This window comes from Falco cherrug, chromosome 19 (assembly GCF_023634085.1).
Source record: "Falco cherrug isolate bFalChe1 chromosome 19, bFalChe1.pri, whole genome shotgun sequence".
NCBI classification, from domain to species: domain Eukaryota; kingdom Metazoa; phylum Chordata; class Aves; order Falconiformes; family Falconidae; genus Falco; species Falco cherrug.
Genome location: NC_073715.1, coordinates 2840035 through 2854037, shown reverse-complemented (window position 1 = coordinate 2854037; position 14003 = coordinate 2840035). Strand labels below are relative to the sequence as shown.

General features: G+C 62.7%; 2 protein-coding genes across 5 annotated transcripts; both read right to left on the bottom strand.

The window, feature by feature from the left end:
- Positions 1-203: 203 nt before the first annotated feature.
- On the bottom strand, positions 204-5890 carry RFX5 (regulatory factor X5). 4 transcript variants are annotated; one of them, XM_055696650.1, is made up of 10 exons: positions 5345-5884; positions 4355-4485; positions 3716-3749; positions 3214-3296; positions 2928-3053; positions 2595-2711; positions 2106-2187; positions 1672-1876; positions 1373-1467; positions 204-1258 (listed from the first exon to the last, which is right to left on the bottom strand). In XM_055696650.1, the coding sequence occupies exons 1-10, from the start codon at positions 5822-5824 to the stop codon at positions 281-283; spliced, it is 2331 nt and encodes a 776-aa protein (XP_055552625.1). In that variant the 5' UTR covers positions 5825-5884; the 3' UTR covers positions 204-280. The 4 variants fall into 4 exon arrangements, with proteins under 4 accessions (XP_055552625.1, XP_055552624.1, XP_055552623.1 ...); XM_055696649.1 differs by having other exon boundaries at positions 1672-1879; positions 5345-5882; XM_055696648.1 differs by having other exon boundaries at positions 204-1467; positions 5345-5890.
- Positions 5891-6038: 148 nt separating this feature from the next.
- LOC102047069 (methanethiol oxidase-like) lies at positions 6039-12717 on the bottom strand. Its single transcript, XM_005442618.3, has 11 exons — positions 12672-12717; positions 10703-10815; positions 10179-10364; positions 9514-9634; positions 9129-9311; positions 8396-8574; positions 7707-7785; positions 7495-7616; positions 7286-7378; positions 6862-6980; positions 6039-6774 (listed from the first exon to the last, which is right to left on the bottom strand). Exons 1-11 carry the CDS (start codon positions 12676-12678, stop codon positions 6612-6614), a joined length of 1365 nt encoding a protein of 454 aa, XP_005442675.2. The 5' UTR covers positions 12679-12717; the 3' UTR covers positions 6039-6611.
- Positions 12718-14003: the final 1286 nt, after the last annotated feature.

Genomic DNA, 14003 nt, shown 5'->3' with positions numbered 1-14003 from the left:
CCCGAGGGGAGACTAAGGCACGGCTGTCCCATCCCCCCCTTTGCTACCCCCACTCCCCATGCCCCCCCCCCGCCCTTGATCCCCCCCGGGCGAAGGTAGCACCCCACCCCCCCCCCCGAGGTCCCAGGACCCCCCCCCCCCACCGGGGGACAGCCCCACCGCTGCCCCCGACCCGCCACGGCCCACAGACAGGACAAGATGGATGGAGTGCTCAGCTTTTAATGGGGGGCACGGGGGGCACCCGCACCCGGCGGGGTCCTGGGGGGCAGCTGGGGGGGTGCTAAGAACCAGGGTGGGCGCAGAGCCGCACCCACGCCGGTGACCCCCCCGGGGACATGGGGGCACAAGGGGATGCAGCCCCTGACTGGGAGGCAGCAGCAGGGGGACCAGTCCCTGCCTGTGTCTGTCCATCGTGTGGGGGGATGTGGGGTTCCCCCCCATCCTGGGGGGCACTGGAGCCCCCAGCAGCACCGCCATCACCCATGGGGGTCCCGGCCTCGCTCAGGCTCCGCTGTGCTGCCACCACGTCCTCCTCCGCCGCTGGCTCGTGGCCATCAGCAGCGACCTTGGCCCTGCCATCCTGGATGACGCTGACCTGGGTGGGCAGGGAGCCCCCGGCCCGGCCGTCCCCGAGGGGGCTGATGGCACCGCCACCGCCATCGGCACCCGCAGCCACCCCGCGGTGCAGCTCCGTCTCCCCCGCAGCCACCTCCTCTGGCCTCTTCCGCGGCCGCCCACGTCGCCGCTTCTGCGGGGCAGCCTCAGCGGCCGGTTCCGGGGGGCGCTTGGTGGCCCTGGGGCGCTGCGAGTCTGGGGGGCCCAGCCCCTCGCCACTCCCCGCGCTCCGGGGGTTGGCGGGGCTCTCAGCCGCGGGGACGCCCACACCGGGCAGCAGGACGTTGAGGACGGGCACGGCGGCTTGCTGGCTCAGTAGCCCCGCTGGCCCGTTGGCCCCCGGGGCCAGCCCCAGGGGCAGGGAGGGGGAGGCCGTGCCCACCGGCAGCGGCAGGGCCACCTTGACGGTGCCCCCCAGGGGGGCAGCCGTGATTTTGGGCGCCAGGACAGGAGGGGAGGAACGGACGGCGGCAGCACCGGGTGCCGTGGGTCGCTCCGCCGGCGGGATGCGGGGCAGGAGCAGGGGCAGGCGGGCAACCAGGGCGTTCACCTGGGGGCTGCTGGCCAGCTTGGGGGGTTCCGCAGGCTTCTTCTTCTCAGGCCGGGGTGGGATGGGGGGCTTGGGGCCGCTGTCCTTCTTGATCTGCAGGCAGAGAGATGTCGCGGTGGAGCCGGGCTGCTTCCCCGAGCGTGCCCCCTCAGGCTGCGGGGGACCCAGGGGGTCCTGGCTCCCCACCCGGCTCCGGTGGGGTCTCACCTGCCCCTGGCTCCGGTCGCTGCTCTCTGGAGTGTCCAGACCGTTCTTCACCGTCGATGGGGTCCGACTCTCACGGTGGATCTTCTCCGCGCTCTCTGGGGGTGCGCAGTTGACAAAGGTGGGACGGCCCCTCGGCAGCTCAGCCGTGGATGAGGGCTGGCAGCAGCTCAGCCACGCCACAGGCAGCTGGAAGGGGACCCCGTGCCCCAGGGGACCCCATCTCCCAAAGCATCTGTGCCCCTAGGGGGTCCGGGTGAGCCCCCGAGGTGTGAGCGGGGCCGGGGCTCCATCCCACCCACCTGAGACCACCATGGCCATGACCAGGTCAGCGCGGGCCGAGCGGGAGCTGATGATGTGCTGCTGGATGAGGAACTGGGCCACCTCCACGATGTTGTTGAAGGAACGCTTGAGGATCTTCTCGGCCCAGTCGCAGGTCAGGGCACAGGCTGCCTCCATCACCTCGCTGTTGTAGGACTGCACCAGGTCCGTCAGCTCCGACTGCTGCTGCTGGGACAAGCCATGAGCCCCCCCGGTGACACGACACCCCAGGTGCAAACGGGGCCAGGCAGCTCCCCCTCCACCCTCGGGGAGGCTCACAGGACAGAGCAGAACCTGCTCCCGAAGTGGGCGTCCCTCCACCCCCTGCCTTCGTCAGATCTAACGAGCGACGAGTTCGTTACCCCACCAAAAGAACGCCACAGCAGCCAAGCCGTGGGGGCAGCAAAGGACTTACAGTCTCCGTCACTTTGAGGTCCAGGCTGGGCAGGGGCGGCAGGCTGACCACTGTCTTCCTCCGGATCCCGCTGTAGCAGTACGTTTGGCCGGGTTAAGGTCTGTTGCTGTCACACGAACACGGCCGCAATGGGGTCACAGCTCGACAGGACGCGGCTGCGGGGCTCACGATGGGCTTGTTCCAAGGTGCGACGGCAGCCGGCCCCACGTCAAGCCGGGCTGCCCCGTTCTCGGGGGGCTCCCTGCCCGCCGCCAGCTACCCCAGGCCACCCCGAGTGTACGGCAAGGACAGGGCAACTCCAAGCCCTGGGGACAACTGAGCTGAACCTTCAGGAGCAGAAAAACCAGGAGCCAGACCCCCTTAGAAGCCACAAAATACCACCTCGTACACAGACTTGTAAATGGGAGAAGCTGGAGAAGCAGCGGCTGCTGCCACCAGCCCGAGCAGCTCCCCGGGCTGCCCTGGCCAGCCAGGCATGTAGAAGGATATTTCGACTGTCCCCGGCCTCCCAGCCGTCGGGCTTTGATGTTTGGGAAGATCTCCCGGATGATCTTGCCGAAATTGGCGGTGCTCAGAGGGCGACAGCAGAGGTTGTCGCAGTATCGCCTGCCGGGGAGAGCTGGGGGTTAAAGCCATCGAGCCCGTCTCGCTGCCCTCTGCAACGGACTCTCCCTGCTGATGCGGCTCGTCTCCGAACCCCGCGTTGTGCTGGGCCCTTCCCAAACTATCCCAGGCTCTGAGCCGACCTCCCCGCCAGGCTTCGATGGACAACCCGGCCCCAGGGAGGGACGCTCCTGGCACCAGGCCAGCCCCTGCGCTCACTTGTAGGCGTCGTAAACGTCCTGCTTGGGCAGGCAGGTGTCTGTGTGCTCCTCCAGGTGGTTCCGGATCCAGTTGCACGCGTGCATGTACTCGGCCGTGCTCAGCGAGCTCAGGTCCAGGCTACTGCTGCTCTCGTGGAAGCCGGAGACAAACATTTAGTAGAAAAGCAGAACAGGAGAAGGCAGAGCTGTGCCACTCTCTCCCTGGCCTCTTGTGATCTGTATCCCCCATCACCCTGACAGCCCCTGCTCTCCCAGCCCCGGCCCTGGCTCGCTCCAGCACCCACCTCTTCTCTCCCAAGCTTGGTCCCGAGGGCAGCTGGAGGTAGAGGTAGAGCTTGTCGTTGTCTGAAAACTTCTGGACATCTTGCTACGGTCAAAGAGTCCACAGGGAGGGGGAGAACAGACCAGAGATAAAGAAAGGTTAAGGGTCCAAAATGAGAAACACCTGATGCAGGCGGCGCTCTCATTACACTCCTAACGGCAGTAACGGATGGGGCACTGAGACCGGAGCAGCTCTGCCAGTGTGGGCACAGCCTGCGTACGAGGGGGCCACGTCAACGAAGCCACAGACTGCCCCTTGAGGGGACTGGAAAGGGTCGTCCCACACAGGGCTGGGGGAGCGGGTGCCACCCCCTGGCGAGGGGCTTCTCGGGGCTAATCCCCACAGCCAGACCCTGACCCGATGGGAAATGAGGTCAGGCAAATCCCCGGGGTTCAGTTTAGCTGGGAGAGGAGAGAAATGGAGACGCTCAGTCCCCCAGCACCACATGCCGCCGCGGCACTCACCAGGATGGCGTCGACTTTGTTCTGCACGGATTTGCTGTGCGGGACAGAGACAAGCGGCGTTAGTGCAGGGCAGGGTGACACCGCAGTGCCCGGGTGTTCCTCAAACCCCCCTCCCCAGAGCTCCCGAGGACAGTGCCGTCCCCGCGCCCTCCCAGACCCCACACGTGCGCCCCAGCGTGAGCAGCAATGCCAAGACGGGGATACTGGAGCACCGAGAGCCAAAGGCCACCTGCACCCATGGGCCAGCACAGCCCGTTCTCCCCACGCTCCGCGTTTCCCTGTGTGCCCACCACCCTGCTCTAGCGCTCTGTGCCCTACCCTAACCCCAGGGAGAGCAGAGCAGGCGTAAAACCACGTCCCACAGGGTTGCAGTAGAACAGTATGCACTACTGTGAAGCCCTGAATTGATTCTGCACCCGAAACAGGCAGCACGCAGCTGGCGACGCGGGGCTGTGCCCCGCGTACAGCACCCAGCACCAGAGCGAGCAGGGCATGCCTGAGGCCGTGCCATGGCACCACAAAGCTCACCCCTTTGGGCCCCGGGGCTGCACATTAATCAACTTTATTAAATTAACCCACACTTGGTAAGGCTCAGAGTAACGGGAAGAGGTGCCCGGGAAAAGCGAGCGCTGCCCTTACGAGATGATGCCCTTCAGCTCCTGCAGCAGCGTGCTCGACTCGGCGGTGCTGCCCCGGGCGCTGCTGGGGGACAAGCTTCCCTTCCTGGGGTTTCGGGCACTCAGCTCTTCGTCAGCCATCACATTTGGTTCCTGTTGGGAAGTGAAAACCAGACACAGTTGAAAAAAAAAAAAAAGGGAAGAAACCCCCTTCAGAGCTGTTGAGCCCCCGCAGGGCTGACCTCCGGCCTGGGATCAGGGAGAAGGGCAGAGGGGGGTGGCTGGGGGGCTCGGTGCAGCCCGGAACGCGCCTGCCCGTGGCCCCCATCCACCCTGGACCGAGGATGGGCCCCAGCTGGGTGGGCTGAGCTCCCTCAGCTGGACAGGAGCCACCAGGGGATGGGAATGGCCCCAGGGGTCCCAGGAGGGGTGTCTCCAGCAGCAGGGACTGCAGGCGGCCCCAGGCACCCCGCTCCGGGCAGGGGACAGGGGACACGGGGTCTGGGTGGCACCAGCGAGCAGCGTGCCCAGGACGGGACAGAGGGGCAGGTCCCCAGGCTGGGGGTGCTGTGGGGGACCATGACAGTCCCGTGGGGTCTGGGTGCCAGTCCCTGGGGGCACGGGGAAAGGAGGGCAGGGATGATGGGGGCAGCAGGCGGGCAGAGGGCCCCAGGGGCATGGGGACAGGGACGCCAAGCGGGCAGAGGGCCCCAGGGACAGGGACACCAAGAGGGCAGACCCCCAGGGGCAAGGACACCATCAGGGAAGGCCCCCAGGGAGATGGGGCCAGGACCACCAGGAGGGAGGGTCCCCAGGGACACCGGGAGGGCAGATCCTCAGGGGCAGGGACACCAGGGGCAGGCCCAGGGAGCCGGGGGCTCCATGACAGCGCGGCCCCGTCGCAGCCAGCTGCCGGGGAGGGGCCGGGGCCGGGCCGAGGGGAGCGGGGTCGCACCGGGCCGGGCCGGGGGGAGCGGGGTCGCACCGGGCCGGGCCCCCCCCCCGCACCCACCTGCGGGCGGCTGCAGCCGGGGCGCGGCCTGTCCCCGCCACGCGCCGCCACCCCGCGCGCAACAGGAACCGAAAGTGCAGCGCCCCGGCGGGACGCGCCCGCCGCCCGCCGCCGCTTTTTTCTGATTGGCTGCGCCGCCGCCGGCCCGCCCGGATACGGCGCTGTCCTGTAACGCCATTGGCTGCGCCGGTTTTCCCACCCGGATACAAGCGGCGTCGGCCTCCGGAGTGGTCGTGCGTCAGCTGAAGTCTGCCTAGTAACAGGCTTCTGATTGGTGGGGCCGAAGCAGGAAGCGCAAGTGTAAACGAGCCCGTGCCCGTGCGGTGCGTCTGCGTTCAACGCGGGCGCGTGCAACACGCGTGCAGCGCGCGTGTGCGTGCAACGTGTGTCCGACGTGCGTGCAGCGGGTGTGCATGCATCGTGCGTGCAATGTGCATGCAGCAGGTCTGTGTATGCATCGTGCGTGCAAAGGGTGTGCATGCATCGTGCGTGCAATGTGCGTGCATCGTGTCTGTGTATGCATCGTGTGTGCAATGTGCGTGCAGCGGGTCTGTGCATGCATCGTGCCTGCAAAGGGTGTGCAGTGGGTCTGTGCATGCAACGTGCATGTAACCTGCGTGCAACAAGTGTGCATGCATCGTGCATGCAATGTCTGTGCTGTGCCTGCACATGCAGTGGGTGTAAGGCCCACATTCAGTGTGCACACTCTGTGTGCACAGTGCGTATGCAATGTGTGGGTGCACATGTGGTGTGTGGGTGTGCAGTGCACACATGTGATGCCTGCATAACGCATGTGTGCGCACCACGTGTGTGCAGTGTGTTCCTGTGGGCAGCAGGTGCCTGCGCAGTACGTGCACAGTGTGTAAGCATGAATGGCATGCAGCATGGGTATGCAATATGTGTGCGTGTGCTGCATATGCTGGGCGTGTGCGTGCGGTGCATACCTGCCATGCGTGCATGCAGCCCATGTTCACGCAGGCAGCGCTGGTGCCAGCCCCAGCATACAAACCAGGTTTGCTTTTTCAGGGGAACACAGGCAGCAGCACGAGGGGCGCACTAAGAACACCCCATCGGTTCAGAGGGGCTGGCGGCCTTGCAGCCCTGGTTCGGTCACATATTTTGTTTCCTGGCTCATAGAGAGAACTTAAAGACGTGATGCTGCAGCTGCGGGGACGGCAGCCCCCCAGATTTATTGCTGAGCGCCCGGAGTGCCCTTGTGTTTGGGGGTTTGGGGGCGCTCAGAGGCTCCGGGGGCAGCTGAAGGGGCCTAAACCCAGATGTCGGAGGTGCAGTCCCCGCCGGGGTAGCGGATCTCGTGTGCCAGGCAGGGCCCGTCGGGCTCCTTCCCAAAATCCACCAGGAAGCGCTGGTTGACGGCCAGGCCACCCCGCTCCGTGTCCACGTCCAGCTGCAGCATGACGGAGCCGTCCCTGGGGCGGGGGAGAGCGGGGGGCTGGGGGGGGGTTCAGCCCCCAGCCAGGTGCACAGCACCCGCCTCGTCTGTCGAGGTTTCGTACCTGATGAGGTCGGGGTAGAACTGCCTGTCCCAGGCGCTGTACAGGGAGGTGGTGACGTACAGCCGCTTCCCATCCAAGCTCAGCTGGATCATCTGCGGTCCCCCCGGCACCCTCTTCCCCTGGGAGTGAGCAGCGGTGCTGGAGGGTGCCAGGGACCACATCCATGTCCCCCCCAGCAGCAGTACAGGGCCAGGGACCACCTCCGTGTCCCCCTGAGCAAGCAGCAGTGCCAGAAGGTGCCAGGGACCACCTCCGTGTCCCCCTGAGCAAGCAGCAGTGCCAGAAGGTGCCAGGGGGCCACCTCCGTGTCCCCCCCAGCAGCAGTACAGGGCCAGGGACCACCTCCGTCACCTCCCAGCAGCGGTGCTGCTGCCACAGCCACCACGGTAGAGCAGACCCGTGAGGTGCCAGCAGCACAGCTCACCTGGATGGAGAATGGCTCTGGCTGGCACCACAGCTCCTCGTCCCTGCTCACGGTGACGGGTCCCCCCTTGGCGATGCTGCCACCCACAAAGACCTGCAGGAGACCGAAGGTCTGGGTGGCTGAGGCGGCGAGGAGGGGCTGATCCCGTCTGTCCCCAAGAGATGGAGGAAAAGCACCAGGATGTGACCAGGAGCCCCCCGCTGCCTCACCTGCCCCACCAGCCTGGGCTTGCGGGTGTCGGAGATGTCGTACTGGCGGATGTCTCCGTGCAGCCAGTTGCTGAAGTACAGGAACCTGTCGTCCAGCGAGATGAGGATGTCGGTGATGAAGCCTTGGGGAGGGTATGACAGAGCTGCGCAAACCACCGGCGGCAACGGCAGCGCCCGGGGGAACCCGGGAGCCCCTCAGCACCTGGACTGACCTGGCATCTCCGGGAGCAGCCACCCCTCCACTTTCTTGCTGGGGACTTGGATCACCTTCTCGGCTGCCCAGTCTCCTTGCTGCGGGAGGTGTGGGACAGAGCACGGCCCCAGGGGGCTCAGCACACGCAGGAGAGGCAGGATAAGACCTGATGCTGGGGCCAATGCTGTGTGGGCACATCCACCACTCCTAACCCCTAGGGCTGTAGCTCTGCTGCTTTGCCAGCCACCTCTGGCTCTGCAGAGCCATAGGGAGGATGGGCTCTGGGGCTGGAGGGAGGGTGTTTGGGGCCAAAAACTCATCTAATTTTCCAGCCAGATGAGCTGGTTTGGTGAAAAATGTTCTCTCTGCTCACCCAGTTCACCATTACACACAACAACAGACACCGAGAAGAACATTGCTTGGGCTTTTGTAAGTCCGCAACAAAGGCATAAATAAATCTTTAAATTAAATCATTTTAGCCTAAACTGCTGCCAGTCAGGACAAGTCCTGTGGTGAGATTCCCCCAAGCCAGCTCATGTTCTGGTGCAGAGGCAGCCGCACGGCACAGGGAGGTGGCGTGGACCAGAGGTGGGCTGGGAGGACGGTGGGGGATGCGGGAAGCGGGATGCTGCGTGGCAGCACACGGCTTGGTCAGCTGAGGGGCAGCACCCCTTTCCCTCGAGCCCCCGGTGTACGGGATGCACGTACCTCGGTCTTGTAGAAGCGGTGGATGGCACTGCTGATGGTGCAGCCCACGTAGCCCTCGGCAGCGTCGGGGTTGTGGAGGAAGCGGATCTCCAGGGGGGCCGCATCCTCGCCCACGTCGATGGCCTGGACGTAGGTGTGAGTGGTCCAGTCCCAGACATTGAGGCGGCGGCCGTAAAGCCCTGGGGCAGGGCAGAGCAGGGGTCACAGGAGATGCTGCGAGGCGCAGGGTCTCGGGCAGATGTGCTATGGTTCAGGTGAGCTCGCAGCCCCTCGAGCTCCGCAGACCCCCTGGTCTCCACACCAGCACACACCAGTTGCTTTGGACCTTGGCAAAAGCCACGGGAAGGATGCCCAGCGTCCAGTGGGGACCATCCCACTGGGACAGGGCTGGGAAGGGCGGTGTGACCTCTGGGCGGGAGCTGGGCTGAGGCAGGGCCTCATCCTTCGTCCCTACGGCTAAGACCCAGCCCCACGTCCAGCTCAGCACCAGCGTTCAGGGGCTGCCTTGGGCTGAACCTCTGCCGCTCACATCTGAAGTGCATTCAGGTGGGCTGGGCTGGCCTTTTTGAAACCCATGGGATGCGTAGGAATTGGTGTGGAATTCATCTTGGACAGGTCCTCTCTGCCTGTTAGTGCCAGCTCTCACCAGCAACAGGGTAGGCTGGAGATTTGGCTGCCTTGCGGTGCTGCTCAGCATCTCTCTCCCGGAGTATTTAAACCGCTGTTTACTCACCTTTCTTCAGATCATTCGGGTCAAATCCATACCCCAGGCATTTTGGGATCCCCCACTCGGTGCTGATCAGGACATTGTGGCGTGGCTGGTACCAGAAGTCGTAACCCATTGGGGGGATCTTGTCCCCTTTCTCCCAGTTCCCCTTAATCTCAAAGGTCTCGCCATCCAGCAGGATAAAGCCGCCTGATGCAAAAACAAAACCACGTTGGTGGAGAGGAAACCACCCAGGTCAACCGTTTACACATTGTAAAACAAACAGCAACAGACAGATCCACCGCTGCGGAGCAGGCTGCTGGAGGGGCTGGGGGACCTGGATGAAGCCCCCAGGACAGCTCTGGATGGGGGGACTGTTCCTCCTGCCCCTCTCCCCGGGGGACTGGGGTACCTTTCCCGCTGCCGGCCGGGTCTCCCAGGGTGCTGATCATGATTTCACCACTGCCCAGGCAGTGCGAGGTGTGGGGGTAGCCCAGGTTGCACTTCCAGAAGACGTCCTCCGAGTTGACAACCTGCCGGCAGGTCACAGGAACCGTCACCGTCACGTCCCTCGTGCCAGGCGGTCCCGGGTGAGAAGGCTGCTCGTGCCACGCTGGACGCAGGTGCACAGGCCGGTTGTCAGCCTGTGGCCGGCTCCTGCCTGACCTCAAGACGGGACTTGCCACGCAGCCAGGGGTGGTGAGCGTGCTCGGTCCTGCGTCCCCTTGCGTGTCGGCACACGGGGCGCCCTGAGGAACCAGCTGCCAGCCACCAGTGGGGCCCCCACACCCAGGCTCAGGGCAAGTGGCACACGGATGCCCAGGGCTCCTCCGGAGACACACGGCACGGGTGAGGCACGGGCTGTGCACCCACCGGGCAGTGCCATGCATGGTGCCCACCGAGGAGAACTCAGTGTTCGCACACCAGCAGGAGAACAAGCACCTTCCACAGCCTTCCCATACTGCCACCAAGGCGCTGCAGAGCTCTGACACACCCCGAAGCCTCTTTGGCTGGCTCTCCCACAGCCAAAAGCCACCACCCTGGTTGTCCGGGGTACCGGCACCGCCTCCCGGGTACCTTGAGAAGCCTGGGAGCCCGCAGGTCGGTTCCCACGTCCACCACGTAGATGCGGGAGGAGACGAAGCTGGGCAGGATCAGGCGGTTCCGCTTCTTGGTGGCGTCCCCGAAGCAGCTGCTGCAGGCGTTCCAGCCCGAGTGGTGCAGCTCATCCCCCAGGTTGGGCATGGGCAGGCGGTGGATCACCTGCAAAGCCCCCAGCCCTGCCTACACCAGTCTCTCCTCTGCCGAGCACAGGACCGCGGGCGGACCGAGATGCTCAGCGTGCTGCAGACATCACTAGAGGGCCAGGATGCCTCTGGCGAGTCTCACCCCGCGGAGGGGAGTGGCGTGACAGGGGACATGAAGGATGGGGTGTGAAGCGGATTTTACGTGCATTTTGTAAGCACAGGGAGGCTCAGAGCCTCGGGGAGAACTGGGCAAGCACCAGCCTTCGGTACGGAGCCAGCAGCTTTGGGAGCACGAAGGACCAGCACCGAGCTGCTTCCCAGGCCAGTTTAGTCCCGAGATAAAGCCTTTGGTACCTGGCAGTAGTGCGGAGATTTGGGGTCGACATCCACAGTGGCCAGAAAGTCAGGTTTCTTCCTCCCAGTGTTCCTGTAGATGCAGGGCACGTACACAATCTCCTCCCGGGGACCTTTCAAGACAGAAACGTTGCGTGAGCATCGGCAGAACCACCTATGACAAAACAAGCCCCTTGCAGGAGTCTCCGGTCAGGCCCGATCGCCCTCCCGGGGAGCTGACGGGTTCCCCCATGCGTGTGGGGCAGCTGGATCTCCATCTCGGCCACACCAGAGGCACCAGGCTGGGCTCTGTCCTGCGGGAGTTGGGGCTTATTCGGATCCCCTGCCCTGGGGAGGGATCTCTGGGCCTCAGAGTCCCTAAGGAAGTCCACGGCTTTGGGATCACCCTGTGCCTGCGAGGACGGGCCAGCCCTTGCCCAGCCCTATCAGTCAGGAATCAAACCACACTGGGCCTCATTTCCATTGCAGCCACACAGGAGAAGCCTTGAAGCACCGGAGAAGTGCTTGCCAGATGGAAGCCAAAGGCAGAAAGCCCCCCCCAGCCCCTCGCCATCCCCCTGTCTTGCCGAGCTGTGAAAATCTACCATGGTGTGAGAGCTCCCTGCCTACAGGGATCCCACTGGGAAGGGAAGGGCTCAGCCCCAGGGATGTCCCAGCACTGCACCAGCTGCTAAGAAAAAAATCAACTCCATCCCAGCTGAAAGCGGGACAGAGTGGCAGGTCTGCCACGCTCCCTGCTGCCCCAGCTGGAGCCGCTGCCTGTGCTGCCTACACTGCCCCTGCTGCCTGCACTGCCCGTGCTGCCCAGGGCAGGCAGCACCATCGGCTTTGCTGGACTGATCCAGACCCCAGCGAGCCTCCTCGGGGCTGCGGAGGTGGTACCGCTCCAGGCTGTGCCAGGATAAAGCACTGCCAAAGTGAGGGCTGGTGGGGAAGAGCTGGCTTAGGAAATGCTGAGGAAGAGAAAGCAAGTGGGAAGCAGGGACAGAGAGGGGATTTGGGACCTTGGGGTCTGATCCAAACCCCAGCACCCAGGGCACACCGAGGAGCTTCTCGCCAGCTGCTTGGAGCCTGACCTTCCAGATGTCTGTGTGGAAGAGCTTGCTGGGTGCCAGAGTTACTTGGCACCACTGAAGCAACCAGACAGTTCCCAAGGGAACTTGCCAGAGTGGCAGAGTCAGTGGGATTTGTGCTATTTGCTATTAATTTTAAATCACTGTCCAGCCCTGCCAACACGCGGGGATGTTTTGAAGACTCATCTCTTCATTGTTTTCTTGGTTCAAAGACGTTTCAGGGATCGGAACCACAGATCATGAGCAAGCTCCAGAGCTCTCCAGGGTTTCAAGGATGCGTTTGCTAAGCCCTAGAGAAGAGGATTAAGGGAGGGATAGCTGGAGATGATGCATTCATCAGTCTCTGCACATCAGAGCACCAGCGTTTCGGCAACACAGCAAGAAGGATTCGCAGGCAGTGTCCAGACTTGTAAGGAAGCAGCCCGGGAGGCTGTTTTTTATACAAGGAAGTTTTGCCATGTTGTGTTCCCAGCCATCAGGAACAGGGTGCAATGGAAAATCAGGATTATTCCCCTTCCCTCCCTGTGTTTAGCTCCTGTGGTGGCATTGTGGGGCTATAGCAATACAGTCGCCTCTGAGAAACTCAAAAATCCCATTTGGTTTTGCACAAGGAAGCCACAAGTGTCTTTTCTGCAGGTTATGACCCATCCCAAGCCATCGTGAAACCTAAGAAGGTTTGTTCTGACACCAAGCTGTCATTATGCGATTGATGTTTGACCTCAGGACAGGCCAGAAGCGAAACCATCACGAAACCATCGCTTCCCTAATGCTTGCTGGGAGCCTCCTTGGAGAATGGAGTTAATTGATAATGCCCTCTGGAAAGCGTTGTTTTAATCATCATCTAAATCATGGGCAGCACAGGGCTCTTCCCTGCCTGCCCAGGATTTCAGACTTGCCTTTCATCGCATCCACAGGCGAGGCGAAGCCAGGACCACACGCTCCACACTTTTCTGCATTGAGAAGAACAGAAACAAACAGAAATGAGATGACAATGGGTTCTTTTAATCCCCTTTTTTACAAAGGAGCTGCTCACTGGAGTGGCTGCACATGATCCCACTCTATGGCAATGGTCAAGGCGAACCAGGATGCATCCAAACCGTCCCCAGAAAGGGGCTCTGGGCAGCCAGTGATGCCGGTGGCATGTTCCTAGCACAGAAAGGTGCAAGGGAAGAGCTGCGTGTCTCTGCTTTGCCTCCCACCGTGTCCCTGTGGAGGAGAGCAAGGGTGGTTCAACACACGCAGGGGCATCGCCAGGCTCGCACGGCCTCAAGGAGATGCTGGGAGCTCTGAGGTTCTTCTGCAAGGAGGAGGAGGAGGGGAGGCAGTGAGGAAGAAAAAGGCAGCATGGCCAGGCTGCTGTTCCAGGGGCAGAGGGAGGGAAAAGGATTCTCCTGGGAGCAGAGTGGGGATCAAGCATCCCTGTGCTGTGGGGCTGGGCTCTGCAGCTCCTCCTGACCCTCTTTGCTGTGCCATGGTTTGGGGGCACTCATGCAAAGCTTTCGCACAGAAAGCCTTGTTTCCACCCAAGACGTTGGGTGCTCGAGGTGCAGCCACCTTGCCAGCTCCTGGGAGTCCCTGCCATGCCGCCGCGGGTCTCTGGGGCACGTCGGACCCTGCCAGCCTTGTTCTCCAAGAGGCTTTAAAACTGCTGAGAGAATTTTCTTACTGTGGTTAGGAAACAGCCTCCACCACCACAAGGATATTTTTTCCCCATTTGCAATGGCAAGTCTGAGGGGAGGGAGGGAAACCCCCAGCTAAATCGTAGGACTTGGCTTTGCTGCATCAGCTTCTTATTTGTTTTTATTCTTAATTGTTTTATCACTTGTGTCCCTGATCCTCCAGGGAAACGCTGCTGCCTGAAGCACGGACAAACAACCCTTCCAGCCAGCTTCTCCTTATATTACTCCTGCAAAAACACCCCATCAAAGCCAGACTTTACGCTACGGACTGCCGGCTGTGGTGCATCTGACCACAGCAAGCGCAGCCTGCACAAGCTGCAGCTGAATAAAGGAGAGAATAGTCAGAAGGTTTTTAATCATCAGTCTATCTAAACGTTTCGTGCTGCTTTTAGTAGCTTGAGAAAAGAAACCTTCTCCTGGCCAGAGGAGACACCGCGTTCATCCCCACATTTCTTTTTATTTTATGCTTTCTGGGTGTCAGAGTAACAAAACCACAAGACCCAGCTGCAATTGAGTTTCGGAGGACGCCGGAGCAGAGCCCGCGGCCAG

What these genes read in the sequence shown, in the direction of transcription:
- LOC102047069 (XM_005442618.3), bottom strand. An exon ending in AATCTCCGCACTACTGCCAG is followed by an intron (nt 10,365 to 10,702) that starts GTACCAAAGGCT and finishes GGGGCTTTGCAG; the next exon opens with GTGATCCACCGCCTGCCCAT. An exon ending in CCCGAATGATCTGAAGAAAG is followed by an intron (nt 8,575 to 9,128) that starts GTGAGTAAACAG and finishes GCCCTGCCCCAG; the next exon opens with GGCTTTACGGCCGCCGCCTC.
- RFX5 (XM_055696647.1), bottom strand. Translation starts at nt 5,824, where the DNA reads ATGCACACCCTTTGCACGCACGATGCATACACAGACCTGCTGCATGCA. An exon ending in ACCTCAAAGTGACGGAGACT is followed by an intron (nt 1,880 to 2,105) that starts GTAAGTCCTTTG and finishes GGCTTGTCCCAG; the next exon opens with CAGCAGCAGTCGGAGCTGAC. An exon ending in CATGGCCATGGTGGTCTCAG is followed by an intron (nt 1,468 to 1,671) that starts GTGGGTGGGATG and finishes GCGCACCCCCAG; the next exon opens with AGAGCGCGGAGAAGATCCAC.